We start from the raw sequence: 16,170 nt of genomic DNA, 5'->3' as shown, positions 1-16,170 counted from the left end.
CCTCCCTGCTCCTCCCCGAGGGCCCCGCGGGCGGCCGGGGAAGCGAGGCGTGGGGTGGCCCTGCCTGGGTGGTCTCCTGCCCCGCCCCCACCCGCGGCGCCGTCGCCTAGCAGCGGATCCGGCCTCGCGGCTCTGGGTAATTTGCGGACCCCTCAGCCAATGGGAGGGCGTCGTCCCGGCCCGCTCCCTTTTTCTGGAGCTAAGGACGCCTCCGCCTCACTGCGTTCTCCACCTCTAGCCGCGCGGGGCGTCGCGGGCCGGTAGCTCTGCCTGCACGCGGGGCCGACTGCGGCACCCCAACGCAGCTGCCGCGGCACGCCGGCACCCCACCCTCACCCACGCCGCGCCTAAGCGGCCCCGCGGAGTCCCGACGCGGGGCTCCGCGGTACCCGGGTACCAGGCCAGCTTATGGAGAATCCCAGATAACGCGGGTTGGGGGCGCCCACGCCCCCCATCCCCGCCGGCATGGCTCGGCCGCCGCCACTCCAGGAGCTGCCCCCTGGCTATACAGCCCCAGCTCGAGCCGCATCACCCCAGGTGAGTGGACGGGAAACCAGAGGGAGAAAGACTGGGACCAGGTCTTGAGACCCCCAGGTCTGTCACTCTGGGAGGTGTGATGTCTCTAAAGTGCAGGGTTATAGCCCACCCCTTAAGGGTGTGTGTGCGTCTTTCTGTGTCTTCTCGGCATCTGGCCGGTGAGACTGTGTCTGGGTTTCACCTCTGTCCACCTGAGAACAGATGTGTGCATATGTATCTTATTCTCAGAGAAGTATCCGTGCCTTCCTCCGGTATGTATGGGGGCGGGCCGGAGAGACAAGGAATAGAGTTAAATATTTTCCATCTTTGGGACTCTGTGTAGGTCCTACCTGTCCTGCATCCAGAAACCAAGAAGCTGGGGCTTGGCAGAGGGTGCACATAAGGAGAAAAGGGGAGGATTTCATGCATTGTTACAGTAATGCCTGGCTGACACTTCTCTTTCCATCCCAGATCCTAGCTGGGAGCCTGAAGGCTCCACTCTGGCTTCGTGCTTACTTCCAGGGGCTGCTCTTCTCTCTGGGCTGTGGGATCCAGAGACACTGTGGCAAGGTGCTCTTCCTGGGCCTGTTGGCCTTTGGAGCCCTGGCACTGGGTCTCCGCGTGGCCATCATTGAGACAGACCTAGAACAGCTCTGGGTGGAAGGTGAGTTGTGGACACTAGTCATAGCTGCTTGGGTATGGTGAGCCCAAGACAAGAACAGGGTGAGGAGCTGGCTACTGAGTTCTAGGGGCTTCGGCCCTGGGTCTGGAGAGGGTACATGCCTGCCAGAGCCTGGGCATCTGGGAGCAGTGCTCCCTCCCACACTTGTAAATGGACATGTGCAGATGATGGAGTCCTGTGAATACGTCTATAGAATAGTTACCTGTGAGCTTGTGTGTCTGTGTGTTTGTTTAGCAATTATTACCAACTTTTTTGTGTGTTTTTTTTACTGCATGGCAGTGTTTGCAAAGGCAACCAAAATCTTTCAGTAGCAAGGAGAGTAAAATATGTGCTGCAATATAACATACAGTAGAATATAGAGCAGAGTATGATTACTTGAGTAAGATAAGGCAGGGAGAGATCACAGCTGATCAGGAGAGTCAAGAAAATTACAACTGGGCTGGGGAAACTGAGTAAATCATCTGGCAGGCCTCCATGGAGAGGTCCCATGCACCTAGAGTCCCGTGCACCGAGGCCCCCTGCAACCATTTAGTAGAAAAAAAGTGGCGCAGGGTCTACACTTTGAGGCAACAGCGAGGTCAGATGCAACCAAATCCTCACTTCCTAATGGAAGCATTAGGTAAAAATGATTTCTTATTAATAATTTTGGCATAACCCTCCTTTCCTGGGGGCTGGTTTCATATGCTAGCCCTTCAATAGAGTCAAACTCTCCTCTGTTCTTTCCTGGGAAATTTGCATTGGTGGGTCCCCCCAAACCTCCCCCAGACCTGGCCCACACCCAAAGGCAGGGCCAGGTTAGAATCTCACACCCTTGAGTTATTTCAAATGCTGGCAAGCCCTAGGATGCAGAGCAGATGTTTCTTGGAGCCTGCCTGCCTGCCTGTTGGGCTCCCACACCCCATCCCCACCCTACCCCAGCCCTCTGCAGGCTCACACATCCATACGCACTCTAGGCCAGCCCTGGGGTCCAGAGCAGATGTTTCTCTGTGCCTGCCTGCCTGCCTGCCCCCAGCCCCAGGACACACATGTGCATACATGCACACACACATACCCCCTCCCACACCGCAGCTGCCTGGGTGGTCCCAAATGACTGTTGGATTTCCTGCCACAATAGAAGCTGTCTCCCCCCTCTTCCTCCTTCTTCATTTCCCAGATCTTTCCCATCTAAACATGGCTTGAACCTCCATGTTCCTCATCCTCTCTCCTGCTCTCCAGCACAGGACAGGCTAGATCCCACTGGATCTTTGCTGCTGTTTGTGGATGGGTGATGTAAAAGGGTGGTGGCCTATTCCGAGGCCTTTTTCCTTTCTTTCAGAATACTGCTGTGTCCCGTATCGGCTAGGGCTGGGGTGAGGTAAAAGCGGTGATCCTGACCTGATTTCTTCTCTGTACATCCGTAGTTGAGGCTTCTCCCAGCCATGCCCTAGGCAACGAGGAGCTGATCCAGGCGAGGACTAAAGAGTATTCTCTATTCCTTTCCTGTTTTGCTAATACGGAAAGCAAAGAAAGAAGCAGGACACTGGCAATCAGAGTTCAGGGTCCCCTCCAGCTTTGCCATGGTGAGAGACAGAATGTGACTCGTCCTTCCCGATCAATTGTAAAGCTAAAAGGCTCAGAGATAGATTGATCTCTAAAATAATAAATAAATAAATAAATAAATAAATAAATAAACAAAAAACCCCCCACAACATTATAGCCCAACTAGTACCTACAGGAACAATGATTGAGATGGCTTGAAATTGGAGCTGTCCCTGAAAACAAGGGACATGTATCTAGAAGGCAGGGTGAAACATATCAATTGGTGGAACCACTATTCACTCAAAAACCCAAGGCTGAAACCTTGGGAGTCAGCCTCAGTTCTCCTTGCTTACCTAACTGGTTACTAAACCAGCAAATTCTTCTTTCTTAACTTCTCTCATAACAGACCTGTCCTTTTCACCCTGTGGCCATTGCTCTAGTTGAGGCCTTTCTCAGTCTCTGGTCGTACACTCCTGATTATATCATTTAATATGCTTTTCGCCACATGAAAGAGGAAAAAAGGAAGGGAGGGAGGGAGGGAGGAAGGAAGAACAGGAAATCTGGTAGTAGACAGTAGAGCAGTTCCAGGATGGTTAATTCAGCAACCTAAGGACCTCAGCAAGGACCCAGGTTCTTCCTTTCTCCTAAGCCTTCTTCAGCATGTGGGGCTTTTGTCCTCAGGCTTATCACCTCCTTGTCCCAAGTGGCTACTGCAATGGTCCCTTTTTGGAAGTGAGGGAAAATTTACCAGAAGCCCCCCAGCTGACTTCCCATTTGGTCACTTTGGCAAGAACTGTGGAGCTATGCCTAAACCATTCACTTGGCAAAGGCAGTGGAATTACTGTGATTGACTAATCAAATTTCAGCCCCTGAGGCTGGGAGGGATCCAGCTTCTCTGAATCACTGGGCCTTTCAGAGGATGGCCAACAAAATCAAAGTCTGTTAGAGAAGTGACCAATCTTCTGCAGGACTCACCTTCTAATCTGCTCCACACTGCCCTCCTGTGGTGTATCTAAATCTGGCCAAGTCGGTCCCCTGCTTAGAGCCCTTCCACCAGTTTCTACGAGGTTCTGGGCAGTCTCCAGAATCAAGTTCAAGCTCCTTAGCAAACATTCTAGGCCCTCTGCAACCTAACTCTTGATTTCTTCTCCAGCATTGTCTCTGCCTCACTCAGCAATGCTGAGCCTTTGACAGTTCCCTACACCTACTTGGTCCAGAATGCCTTTTCCAGACTTCTTCCCTTGGCCAATTCCTATTCATTCACAGCTCAGCTCCAGAATGTACTGTTAGGTGATGAAAAAGTCAGGTCATCTCACTTCTCTGCTCAAAACCTACCATGGCTCCCAATTCACTCAGAGAAGGACTGCATCACTACAATAGCTTACAGGCCCTTACATGTAAAATTTCTGGACCAAAGATTATGAACATTTCTCATTTCCAAATATCATACCAAATTACACTCTGCTGGTAGGTTAGAGTACACTCCTATAAGCCAGCAATGAGGGCCATCATTATTTTTATTTTGGCTAAATTGATAGATGGTAATTTATTGCTGTTTTAATTCATATTACCTATAATATAGGATTATATATATTACCATTGTAGGATTACCTATAACGTGGATTCATTTTCCATGCTGGCTAACAAGTTATAGTCTCCCTTTTGTAAAGGTACAAGTTTTTATTTTATTTTTTATTTTTTAATTTTTTTTTTAAGATTTTATTTATTTATTTAACAGAGAGAGACACAGAGAGGGAACACAAGCAGGGGGAGTGGGAGAGGGAGAAGCAGGCTGCCCGCCGAGCAGGGAGCCCAATGCGGGGCTCGATCCTAGGACCCTGGGATCATGACCTGAGCCGAAGGCAGACGCTTAACGACTGAGCCACCCAGGCGCCCCCAAAAGTTTTTAAAAGATGTGTTGATTTTGATGTCTCCTTCCCCTGTTCTCCTCCTTCCTCCCCACCTAGTCTTTTTTACTCCAGTTCTTTCTCATTTTTCTGTCCCACAATCTCTTTCCCAGCAACCATTTAATAATAATTCCTTATCTGTTCCTACTTTGTGCTGGGCAGTTAAGTACTTTACCTGCATTGATTCTAATTCCACCAAGGTAGGCCCTATCCCCATTTGGCAGATGAGGAAATTGAGGGCAGAGAGACTAAGTCATTTGCCCCAAGCACAGGCTAAATGTCAGAGCCCAAGCTCAAGACCAGATGTGTCCAGGCCCTCTGGGTTCTCCCTTACACCTGCTGTCTCTCCTTGCCCGCACAGTACATCCCAGTTCATCTGTCCTCATGTCTGTCATCATCATTGTTGTCAGCTGAGGTTTACTTTTTCCTTTGCCTCATTTTTTTCTGAGGATTCTTTATTTTCTTTGATGTTGTATTTTACATTTCCAGTGTTTCTTTCTCTTGCTTTCTTGATAGCTCCTTCTGGGTTCCTTCCTTCTCCTGTGCCTCCCTCCCCTCAGCAAACTCACTTACTATGAGGAGCTTATTTCTGTCCCCTCCTGTCCCTCCTTATGGCAGCTCTGGCCTAAGCCTGGTGAAATAAACACTGCAGTGCAGGCCTGGGGTAGGGGTGGGGAGTCAGGGAAGGAAGAAAATGGTGGACGTGCGCAGCATGGTTTAGTAAGACTGTATTTGTGAGGGAGGGCCAGGAATGTGATTTGAATGGGGAGGTGTGAGCATATGGGTAAATCTGTGTGTGGCGGCGGGGGGGGGGGGGTACTAAGGGTGTGCAGCTCTCATGAGTGAGGAGATTATATGGGTTTGAAAAAGAGATTGGGGAGCACGACAATCACAGGTGGGGCTGGAGTCTCACAGAGGTGTACGTGTGGGCCCCAGGGGTGGCAGGAACCCAATAGGAAGAGGCCCCAGATGTGTGGCAGCAGAACTGGGCCTAAGACCAGACCAAGTCCAGAAAGCCTCAGAGGTGGTTTGGCCCTTGCCCTTGCCCTTCTCCAAACCCCACTCAGGCCATGTCCCCTCACAGCACCCCTGCCCACCCACCCCCCACAATGCAGGACTGGATGGGTGCCGAGATCAAGGAGCCTGAGGCAGCCCTGGCACTGGGCCTCCCTGTTGCCCGGACAGTGAGATCTGGGGTCTGGAACCCTTTCTTCCCCTTGGCCCACGTTGATGTCACCTCTGCCAGGTGATCCCAGGTACTTCTTACATGACTAGAAACAGCATGTTGACAGCATCCCACTGAAGTCTGTCTGATCCCCCCCCCGCCTGTGCCCCCACAGGGCCCATTATTACCAGACACTGCCATCCCTACCCTCTTGGCATAACAATTTGCAAAAAGATGTATGGCTAGAAAGCACCTGCCTGAGACAGCCTGACCCAGGACCCAGCCCTAGCACCAGACCTGCTCTGTGAGGAGACCCTCCCGTTGGCAGCCTCCCTCAATTGATCCCTTTCGCCCCTCCTTGTCTTCCTCACCAGAACACAGAGGGGCTGAGTGAGGGCTCCCTTACCGGGATACCTCCGTAACCCCAGCCCTGGCCCAACTCCTACTGACCTCTCATTGTGAAGTAATTTGCCCCACACCGAGCCAACCTGGTTCCTGTTTAAATCTTAGACGACACAAGAATTCCATCCAGCTGAGGTGTCTCTCACTTGCACGCAAAGCTCCAGATTCTAAGCGGAGTGCCAGGAGCTTGGGGAGTCAGCACGACCATCAAGGAAAAAGCAGGGGTTCCTCTCAGAGCACTTCTCCCACTCGTCGTGGGAGGCCTCAGCCGGCGAGGGTCCCACAGCCCCCAGGCTCAGACCCCAGCTTTCTCTCTCTGCTCTGGCAGTAGGCAGCCGGGTGAGCCAGGAGTTACATTACACCAAGGAGAAGCTGGGGGACGAGGCTGCATACACCTCCCAGATGTTGATACAGACCCCACTCCAGGAAGGGGAGAATGTCCTCACACCTGAGGCACTTGGCCTCCACCTCCAGGCAGCCCTCACCGCCAGTAAAGTGCAAGTATCACTCTATGGAAAGTGAGTCTGGCTGAGTCCCCGAGCAACTGGGAGTGAGGCGCGCTGTGGCAGGGCTGGCGTGGGAATCCGCCTCTTCTGCTGATCCTTTGCGCCCTGGCCATTTCAGGTCCTGGGATTTGAACAAAATCTGCTACAAGTCAGGAATTCCCCTAATTGAAAATGGAATGATTGAGCGGGTGAGTGTCTTGAGCTGTTCTTTGAGACTGGGCCGAGGGAGAACTTTTTCTGCAAGTAGGGGAGGGCTCTGAGAGACTCTGAGAGACGGGGAGGTTAAAAGTTGGGAGGTGGGGGGTTACCGAGGGCGTCCTACAGAGACTGTGGAGAAAGGAGCCCAGGGACAGGACTGATGTGGCCTGGGCTGTCCCTGGCAGATGATTGAGAAGCTGTTTCCGTGCGTGATCCTCACCCCCCTCGACTGCTTCTGGGAGGGAGCCAAACTCCAAGGGGGCTCCGCCTACTTGCCGTGAGTGCCCCACAGCCACTCCCGGGCCCTGCTTCAGCTAGGCCGGGACGCCCGCCCAGAAGAGAGGGTGGGCATAAAGAGGATGATCAAAACCTTACCGAGGGCCTAAGCCACCTGTTAGGCCAGGGCCAGAGCACAGGATGCCCCACAGCTCTCTCCACATCCCCCTTCTCCTGGCCTCTGAAGGAAAGGCAGACTTGTCTTATTTAGACAAAACAGAACAAAGAGAAAAAAAGATCCCCAGAAAGCGACTTTGCCCAAGAGAGTTAACTAGGTATGAGCTAAGCTGTTGCACAGGCCAGAAAGAAAAGCTGTTAGAGGCAGGTGTCCACGTGGTTATGTATTAGAACCAAAGGTGGATGGCTTGGGCAGGGACTGGGTGGGGCTCTTCTGGCCTTTTCCATGTATTAAGTACTGTCCATCCTCATGTCCATCTCAGTGCAGCCACCTGGCGGACTGGTGTAGCCTGGGAGTTCTGGGAAGCTCAACATTGCAGACCCTTCATACAGAGGGATGAATGAGCAGCTAGGAGGAGGGTGGGGTACAGCAGGGGTCCCCAGCAGCATTTTGGAGGGTGGGAATTGATCCTTTACCCTCACCAACCACGGGCTCTCCCCTCAGCGGCCGTCCTGACATCCAGTGGACCAACCTGGATCCAGAGCAGCTGCTGGAGGAACTGGGCCCCTTTGCCTCCCTCGAGGGCTTCCGGGAGCTGCTAGACAAGGCACAGGTGGGCCAGGCCTATGTGGGGCGGCCCTGTCTTCACCCTGACGATCTCCACTGCCCGCCTAGTGCCCCTAACCATCACGGCAAGCAGGTGGGTGCCAGCCAGGTTTGCTGGCCAGGTTTGCCAGGCGATTTTCCTTCTCTTTCCCCTCCTCATGTGTTCCTCTATTCTGGGAGAGAGCAAATTGTGCTCTGTGCTCTGCCTCCCATTTCCTGGACATTGTTACCCTGCCCCCATTCTGCTAGATGCCTAGACTCTTCCCTTCCCATTCAGTTTTCCTAAGGAACCCTCACGTGGTATATGAATCCCTTTGTACTTTTCTAAGCCCAGGAACGCTGGACTTCATCCAAGCAGACTTGTACAGAGAAACTGAGGACAAATGAGCTAAGCACAAGTATCATATCTAGTTTCCTGAGCGTCTCTGTGGCCCTGTGAAGTGAACCTTTTTCCAAAACCCGCCAAAGTTACTCCAGCTCTTCCCAGAAGCCTATTTCCAGGCCTCTGCTTCCTCTTGTGGCCTCCTCTCTGCAGGACAAGAGCTGTTCACTTTCAGAGTAGGCGAGAGGCTCAGGAGAATAGTTATGTCCACATCAGGCTACAGAGCCCCATGGCAGGCGTGGCTCCTGGAGGTACCATCCCAGGGGCCCTCAGTTACCCATAGCCAGGGCCTCTCCTGTCCCCCTCCAGGCTCCCAATGTGGCTCAGGAGCTGAGTGGGGGCTGCCACGGCTTCTCCCACAAGTTTATGCACTGGCAGGAGGAACTGCTGCTGGGGGGCATCTCCAGAGACCCCCGAGGACAGCTGCTGAGGTAAGGCCTCCCGGGGGGCTGGCAAGGGGGCCCCAGGCATGGGAATCCGCACTCTGATTCCAGGCGGCTCCAGCAACCCCCCCTCCCGTTCAGCCCCCGTTGGGTGCTCCGGCCCGCCCTGACCCCCAGCTCTCCCCTACCCGCCGCCAGGGCGGAGGCCCTGCAGAGCACCTTCCTGCTGATGAGTCCACGCCAGCTGTATGAGCACTTCCGAGGCGACTACCAGACGCATGACATCGGCTGGAGCGAGGAGCGGGCCGTCACAGTGCTGCAAGCCTGGCAGCGGCGCTTTGTGCAGGTCCGGGCGGAGCTGGGCAGGGGCGGTGCCCTGAGGCCGCCCCCTCCTGCCCCTCACATCCACCCCGTCTCTCCAGCTGGCTCAGGAGGCCCTGCCTCAGAATTCATCGCAGCAGATCCACGCCTTTTCCTCCACCACCCTGGATGACATCCTGCACGCCTTCTCTGAAGTCAGTGCTGCCCGCGTGGCGGGAGGCTATCTGCTCATGGTGGGTCCTGCTCCCGGCGCCTTGCCCCGCCGCCGCCCGGTGCCCCCTGGGAACTGCCGTCCGAGCCTGTGCCCTCTCTCCCCACAGCTAGCCTATGCCTGTGTGACAATGCTGCGCTGGGACTGTGCCCAGTCCCAGGGTGCGGTGGGCCTTGCAGGGGTGCTGCTGGTAGCCCTGGCAGTGGCCTCGGGCCTTGGGCTCTGCGCCCTGCTTGGCATCGCCTTCAATGCTGCCACTACCCAGGTACACCAGGACTCCAGGGCAGACTCGGGGCCCACAGTCCAGGCTACTCGGTTCCTCCAGCTACCCCCCCCGTGCCCCTCCAGGTGCTGCCCTTCCTGGCACTGGGCATCGGTGTGGATGACATATTCCTGCTGGCACATGCCTTCACAGAGGCCCCCCCCTGGCACCCCTCTCCAGGTGAGGCCTCATCCTCCAGCCTGGGCTCGTCTGAAGCAGCTCATCATAGAGCCTCTTGGTCGGGGCGCCCGGGTGGCTCAGTGGGTTAAGTGTCCGACTCTTGATTTCGGCCGAGGTTTTGATCTCAGGGTCCTGGGATCGAGCCCCGTGTTGGGCTCTGCTCTCAGCGGGGAGCCTGCTTAAGATTCTCTCCCCCTGCGCGATCCCCCTGCTCATGCTCGCCCACGCTTTCTCACTCTCTCTCAAATAAATAAATAAATGTTTAAAAAAAAAAAAAGAGCCTAGAAGGCAGCAGGAGGGGAAGAATGAAGGGGGGAAATCGGAGGGGTAGACAAACCATGAGAGACGATGGACTCTGAAAAACAAATTGAGGGTTCTAGAGGGGAGGGGGGGAGGATGGGTCAGCCTGGTGATGGGTATTAAAGAGGGCACGTTCTGCATGGAGCACTGGGTGTTATGCACAAACAATGAATCATGGAACACTATATCAAAAACTAATGATGTAATGTATGGGGATTAACATAATAAAAAAAAAAGAGCCTCTTGGCTTAGGGGACCTTAGGCTGGTAACCTGTCTGTGCCTCAGTTTCCTCATCTGTAGCAGGGTGACGATAGTGCTTGTGTCGTGAGGGTGTGGTGAGGATCGGTGCTAACTCCGGCTGAATGCTTGCAACAGTGTGTGTGACGTGTGTGAGCTACTCCGTAAGTGTGAGCTGCCGTGTGGTTACTGTCCCCCCTCTGCCATCCCAAGCTCCCAAGCCTCCCCTCCGCTCTACCTTGGGGACCCACGGCTCCTCCCCTGTCCTGACAGGAGCGCACAGGTGAGTGTCTGCAGCGCACGGGGACCAGCGTGGCGCTCACATCCATCAACCACATGGTGGCCTTCTTCATGGCCGCCCTCGTTCCCATCCCTGCACTGCGGGCCTTCTCCTTGCAGGTGAGGCCTCAGCAAAGGGCCCCGTCGCCCGGTGGGGGCAGCCTGAAGCCGGGGGCCTGCTTCACCCAGCCTTTGCATCCCCCCTGTCCTTCCCCCAGGCAGCCATAGTGGTCGGCTGCAACTTCGCAGCCGTGATGCTTGTCTTCCCGGCGGTCCTCAGCCTGGACCTGCGCCGGCGCCACTGCCAGCGCCTTGATGTGCTCTGCTGCTTCTCTAGGTACTGTCCCTGCGTCCCCACCCCCGGCCCGCCAGCCCTCACCTCCGGGGCCCCGTCCCGTCCCCTCACCGGCACCCTCACAGACCTGTCATCCGCGCTCTCTGCCTCTTCCAGGCCCTGCTCTGCTCGGGTGATTCAGATTCTGCCCCGGGAGCTAGCGGATGGGACAGGACCAGTGGGCATTGCCCACCTGACGGCCACAGTTCAAGCCTTCGCCCACTGCGAAGCCAGCAGCCAGCATGTTGTCACCATCCTGCCCCCCCGAGCCCGCCTGGTGCCCCCACCTTCCGACCCACTGGACTCTGAGCTCTTCAGCCCAGGAGGGTCCACACGGGACCTCCTAAGCCAAGAGGAGGGGACCAGGCAAAAGGCAACCTGCAGCTCCCTGCCCTGTGCCCGCTGGAGTCTTGCCCATTTCGCCCGCTATCAGTTCGCACCCTGGCTGCTCCAGGCGCACAGCAAGGTGAGGCCCCAGGCCTGGAGAAGTGGGGGGGGAGCCAGGGCAGAGGCTTAGGTGTGTCTGGGCCCCCAGAAGGGCAGAGGGCCGAGCCCGCCACCTGAGTGCGCGGGGCGGGGGTGGGGGGGCATCCCTGGGCCTCCAGCTTGGTTGCCATTTCCCACAGGCCATGGTGCTGGTGCTCTTTGGGGCTCTTCTGGGCCTGAGCCTCTACGGAGCCACCCTGGTGCAGGACGGGCTGGCCCTGACGGATGTGGTGCCTCGGGGCACCAAGGAGCATGACTTCCTGAGCGCCCAGCTCAGGTACTTCTCCCTGTACGAGGTGGCCCTGGTGACACAGGGTGGCTTTGACTACGCCCACTCCCAACGCGCCCTCTTTGATCTGCACCAGCGCTTCAGTTCTCTCAAGGCCGTGCTGCCCCCTCCTGCCACCCAGGCGCCCCGCACCTGGCTGCACTATTACCGGAACTGGCTACAGGGTGAGAGGCAAGGCAGTTGGCAGGGAGGGCTGCCGCAGGCCCGAGCCCCTGGGGCCACAGGCTAATGCACACTCCCTCGTTCTCCCCTAGGGATCCAGGCTGCCTTTGACCAGGACTGGGCTTCCGGGCGCATCAGCCACCACTCGTGCCGCAACGGCTCCGAGGATGGGGCGCTGGCCTACAAGCTGCTCATCCAGACCGGGGATGCCCAAGAGCCTCTGGATTTCAGCCAGGTTGGAAGCGGGGCTGGAAGGGTCGGGATGCAAGGAGGGCCTCTAGGCCTCGTGGGCCCAGACCTTCAGCCCTCTCTGCCTCTGCAGCTGACCACAAGGAAGCTGGTAGATAAGGAGGGGCTGATTCCACCCGAGCTCTTCTACGTGGGGCTGACCATGTGGGTAAGCAGTGACCCGCTGGGCCTGGCGGCCTCACAGGCCAACTTCTACCCCCCACCTCCCGAGTGGCTACATGACAAGTACGACACCACCGGGGAGAACCTTCGCAGTGAGTCCTGAGGGGGTGGGGCGGGGGCCGGCGGGGGGAGCCCAGCAAGAGCCTCAGCCTGGGCCCACACAGGCCCTACCCTAAGGCCCTGCCCACTGCTCTCCGTGCTCACTGGCCACCCCCCCTTCCCTGCTATCCCTTACCCTCCACAGTCCCGGCAGCCCAGCCCCTGGAATTTGCCCAGTTCCCCTTCCTACTGCATGGCCTCCAGAAGACCGCGGACTTCGTGGAGGCCATCGAGGGGGCCCGGGCAGCGTGCGCCGAGGCAGGCCGGGCCGGGGTGCGTGCCTACCCCACCGGCTCCCCCTTCCTCTTCTGGGAGCAATATCTGGGCCTGCGGCGCTACTTCCTGCTGGCTATCTGCATCCTGCTGGTATGCACTTTCCTCGTCTGTGCCCTGCTGCTGCTCAACCCCTGGACGGCCGGCCTCATAGTGAGTCCTCGCAGGGATGAGGCGAGAGAGACCCATGGCTCCCCGACCCTGCCCCACCCTGCCCATCGTCCCTTCTCCCAGGAGCCCTGGGTGAGCCCTGCCTTCCCCAGGTACTGGTCCTGGCGATGATGACTGTGGAGCTCTTTGGCATCATGGGTTTCCTGGGCATCAAACTGAGTGCCATCCCCGTGGTGATCCTTGTGGCCTCTGTAGGCATTGGTGTTGAGTTCACGGTCCACGTGGCTCTGGTGAGCACAGGCACTGGGGGAGGGGTGGACCAGCTGATTCAGTATTCAACAAATATTTATTAAGCACCTACTATGTGCTAGGTACTATTTAAGAACTGGTTTCGAGTCCCTGTTCAGGCACACCCCCCCAAAAAAAGAATTGGGGATATAGGGGCGCCTGGCTAGCTCATTTGGTAGAGCATGTGACTCTTGATCTCAGGGACATGAGTTGGAGCCCCATGCTGGGTATAGAGATTACTTAAATAAATAAACTTAAAAAAAAGAATTGGGGTGCAATAGCAATACAGACAGGCTTTACCTTCAAGGAGATTATATCCTATAGTGTAGAGATAAACAATAAACATATAAATAAATAAGCAGCCATTTCAGCGGAGAGGAGGGGACAAAGGCCTAACCGAAATGGGGACAGAATGGAAGGTGAGAAAATGGGAACCAGTAGTTTTTTGGATGGTTTTACTGTGAAGGGATCAGAGAAACAGGATGGTAGCCAGATGGCAACGTGAGTAAAGGAGGGATTCTTCCAAGACAGAGCCTCGGCCTCTCCCAAAGCTCTGGGTTCTCTGGCCGAGGAGGAGTGGGAGCCGGGAGCACCGACACAAGGCTGGCTAGACCCCACAAACAGCTCCCTTCCTTTTCCCCCCATAATAGCCCTGTCCTTCTGATTACAAGAACGATATACACTCCCTGGAGGGGGGCAAAGTCAGCATGCGGAGAAGTACAAAGAAAGAATTAGAAATCCTCTGAAATCCCACCCGAACAAGTAACTGTGACCACTTTCATGTCCATCCTGCTGGACTTCTGGACCGGGATCAGCAAACTTTTTCTGTAGAGAGCCAGACAGCAAATATCTTAGGCATGGCAGGCCAGAGTCCCCGCGGGCTCCTGCCATGGTAACACTGAAGCAGCCACAGACAATAATATGTCCATGGATGGATGCGTGTGGCTGCGTGTCACCTAAACTTTATTTACAAAAATGGGAGACGGGCTTTGTTTGCCAACTATTCTAGACTTCTGTGTCTCACCGGATACATATCCGGTGTTACCTAAATAGACTCATGCATACTTCCTGGACAGTTCCCAGCTCAGTCTACCTGGCCCGGGAGCCCTAGGGAGAGATGAGAAGTTGGGGGCCTGGCTGGCCAAGGAGCAGCTACAGGGCCTCTCTGCCCCCACAGGGCTTCCTGACCACCCAGGGTAGCCGGAACCTGCGGGCTGCCTGTGCCCTAGAATGCACATTTGCTCCAGTGACCGATGGGGCCGTCTCCACATTGCTGGGTCTGCTCATGCTTGCTGGGTCCAACTTTGACTTCATCATAAGGTAGGGGAGGGCTGGGGCGGGGAGGTGCGGCCTGTCTGCGCTGGCCACAGGGGCTGCCCGGGCTGACCACCTGCCCCCCACACAGGTACTTTTTCGTGGTGCTAACAGTGCTCACACTCCTGGGCCTCCTCCATGGGCTCGTGCTGCTGCCCGTGCTGCTCTCCATCCTGGGCCCCCCACCAGAGGTGACCATACCCTCCCCCCTGCTCCCAGCCCAGGGGATGGCGTGGGACAGGCGAGGGAAGAGTCAGAGCCAGAAAAAATATCTCCTCAGTGGCCAAAAGACAGGACTCAACTCACAAGGACCCTCCCTATGAGATCAGCTGAGGGTGGTAGCCTCTCCCTTGGCCTCAACACCATGTCCCTGCCCCTCAGCTTTCCTGGCTTCTTTATGGGACCCACCTTGGCGTTTAGGATCCACAGCAAGGTGCAGGGTTTGTCCTAGGCCTTAACGTCCTGTCCCTTGTCAGCTCTGGATCCTTCTGGAAGCCAACAAGGGCAACAGCTCCCCAACGATCATGGTGACACACGAGTGAGCTGCTGAAGGGGACTAAGGTCCTGGGACCCCTGGGCTCACTGGGACTGGTGTCTTCCCCCAGGTGGTACAGATGTACAAGGAGAGCCCAGAGGTCCTCAGCCCCCCAGCTCCACAGGAAGGAGGGCTCAGGTGGGGGTTGTCCCCCACCCTGCCCCAGAGCTTTGCCAGAGTGACTACCTCCGTGACGGTGGCCCTCCACCCACCCCCACTGCCTGGTGCCTACATCCATCCAGCCTCCGATGAGCCCCCTTGGTCCCCTGTTGCCACACCAGCTGCCAGCGCCCCTAGCAGCCTCAGTTCTAGGGGACCATGTCCAGCCACTGGGTGAAAGAGTGCCTGAAGCCTGGAGACCCTGCTTGGGCCACGTGAAGTCACTGGGAAGCAATGGGTGGGTTATTGACTGCAGGACGGACTCCCGGAGAGCCTGGCTGCCACTGTCCGCCTGCATGCCGTCCCCTGCCTTAGCCGTCCCAGACCTCCCTGCTGCCATTCGAGACCACCAGCCTCTAGGCTCAGAGCATCTCGCACGCCGGGTTGTGTGTGCCTGGGCCTGTCCGGGTGCAGGGAGAAGCCAGCAATTCGGGCTGCGGTTGGCCCTCCCCCCTGCGCCCCGCGCCACCCCCCCTTGCTACTGGCCCCTAGCAGACCAAGACGGAGGAGCCCTCTAGCACCCTTTGCGAGGCCTGGCCCCCCACGCTTGGTAACTCCTGAGTAGGCTGTCTGCATCTCTGTCCACATCCTACCACATAAATTATTTATATGAAGATGTTTATTTTTGTAGTTTGTATAGATGTTAGCTATGCTGAAAGTTCTATTTTTAAAGAGTGAAATATATTCTATATGAACTCATCTCAATTGACTTTGGTGCTTTTCTTTTGAACAAACGGGAGTTTGAGAGTAAAGAGATGTCCTAGTCTAAGTTCCTGGGGCTGCTCTAGTAGCACCTGGGAAAGGCCCCATTTTTGTCACATAATTTGGGTCTATTTACTCACCTGGCAAGTGAAGATGATGTTCAGCAAACATGTTGATCATATAGTTGGTAAGAGGACCTGGGTTAAGTGCTTAGTATATGAAATGATACAAATGTTTTTGTTGTCAAACTCTACTGTGTGGCTTTCAGAGCTATCATAATCCAGCCCTGCACACCTCTCCAGCTCATTGCCCACCCTTCTGTTTCAGCAGCATGGGGGGCATGGGTGGAGGGCCAGAGCCAGGCAACAGGTAGAAGGTGAGGAGGAAGCAGATAGGGAAAGCAGCCAGCTGAAGCAGAGATGGAAATAGCAGGGTCTGGGGAGATATTTTAGGAGATTTATGTCTAGACTAACCTAAGGCAAGAGGCCTCTGCAAGTCAGCTGTCTGGTGCCCCAGGAGCAGGGAGGCCTATGTGGGGCTCGATCCCAGGACCCTGG

General features: G+C 55.9%; 1 protein-coding gene across 1 annotated transcript; it reads left to right on the top strand.

Annotated features, from left to right (window-relative positions):
* The first annotated feature begins 465 nt into the window (after positions 1–465).
* On the top strand, positions 466–15,133 carry PTCH2 (patched 2). The gene is given in 23 exon segments (XM_021683838.1): positions 466–537; positions 988–1,180; positions 6,519–6,708; positions 6,815–6,884; positions 7,080–7,171; positions 7,793–7,988; positions 8,586–8,707; positions 8,858–9,005; positions 9,082–9,213; positions 9,301–9,456; positions 9,540–9,611; positions 9,613–9,633; positions 10,445–10,570; positions 10,669–10,787; positions 10,902–11,250; positions 11,411–11,723; positions 11,814–11,956; positions 12,044–12,224; positions 12,377–12,657; positions 12,768–12,905; positions 14,081–14,223; positions 14,309–14,408; positions 14,823–15,133. Coding segments are annotated over 23 exon segments (3,624 nt in total). The 3' UTR covers positions 15,090–15,133.
* Positions 15,134–16,170: the final 1,037 nt, after the last annotated feature.

Source organism: Neomonachus schauinslandi, chromosome 4 (genome assembly GCF_002201575.2).
Source record: "Neomonachus schauinslandi chromosome 4, ASM220157v2, whole genome shotgun sequence".
NCBI classification, from domain to species: domain Eukaryota; kingdom Metazoa; phylum Chordata; class Mammalia; order Carnivora; family Phocidae; genus Neomonachus; species Neomonachus schauinslandi.
Note: the sequence above shows the minus strand (reverse complement) of the source record. Positions and strands in the feature narration are given on the sequence as shown.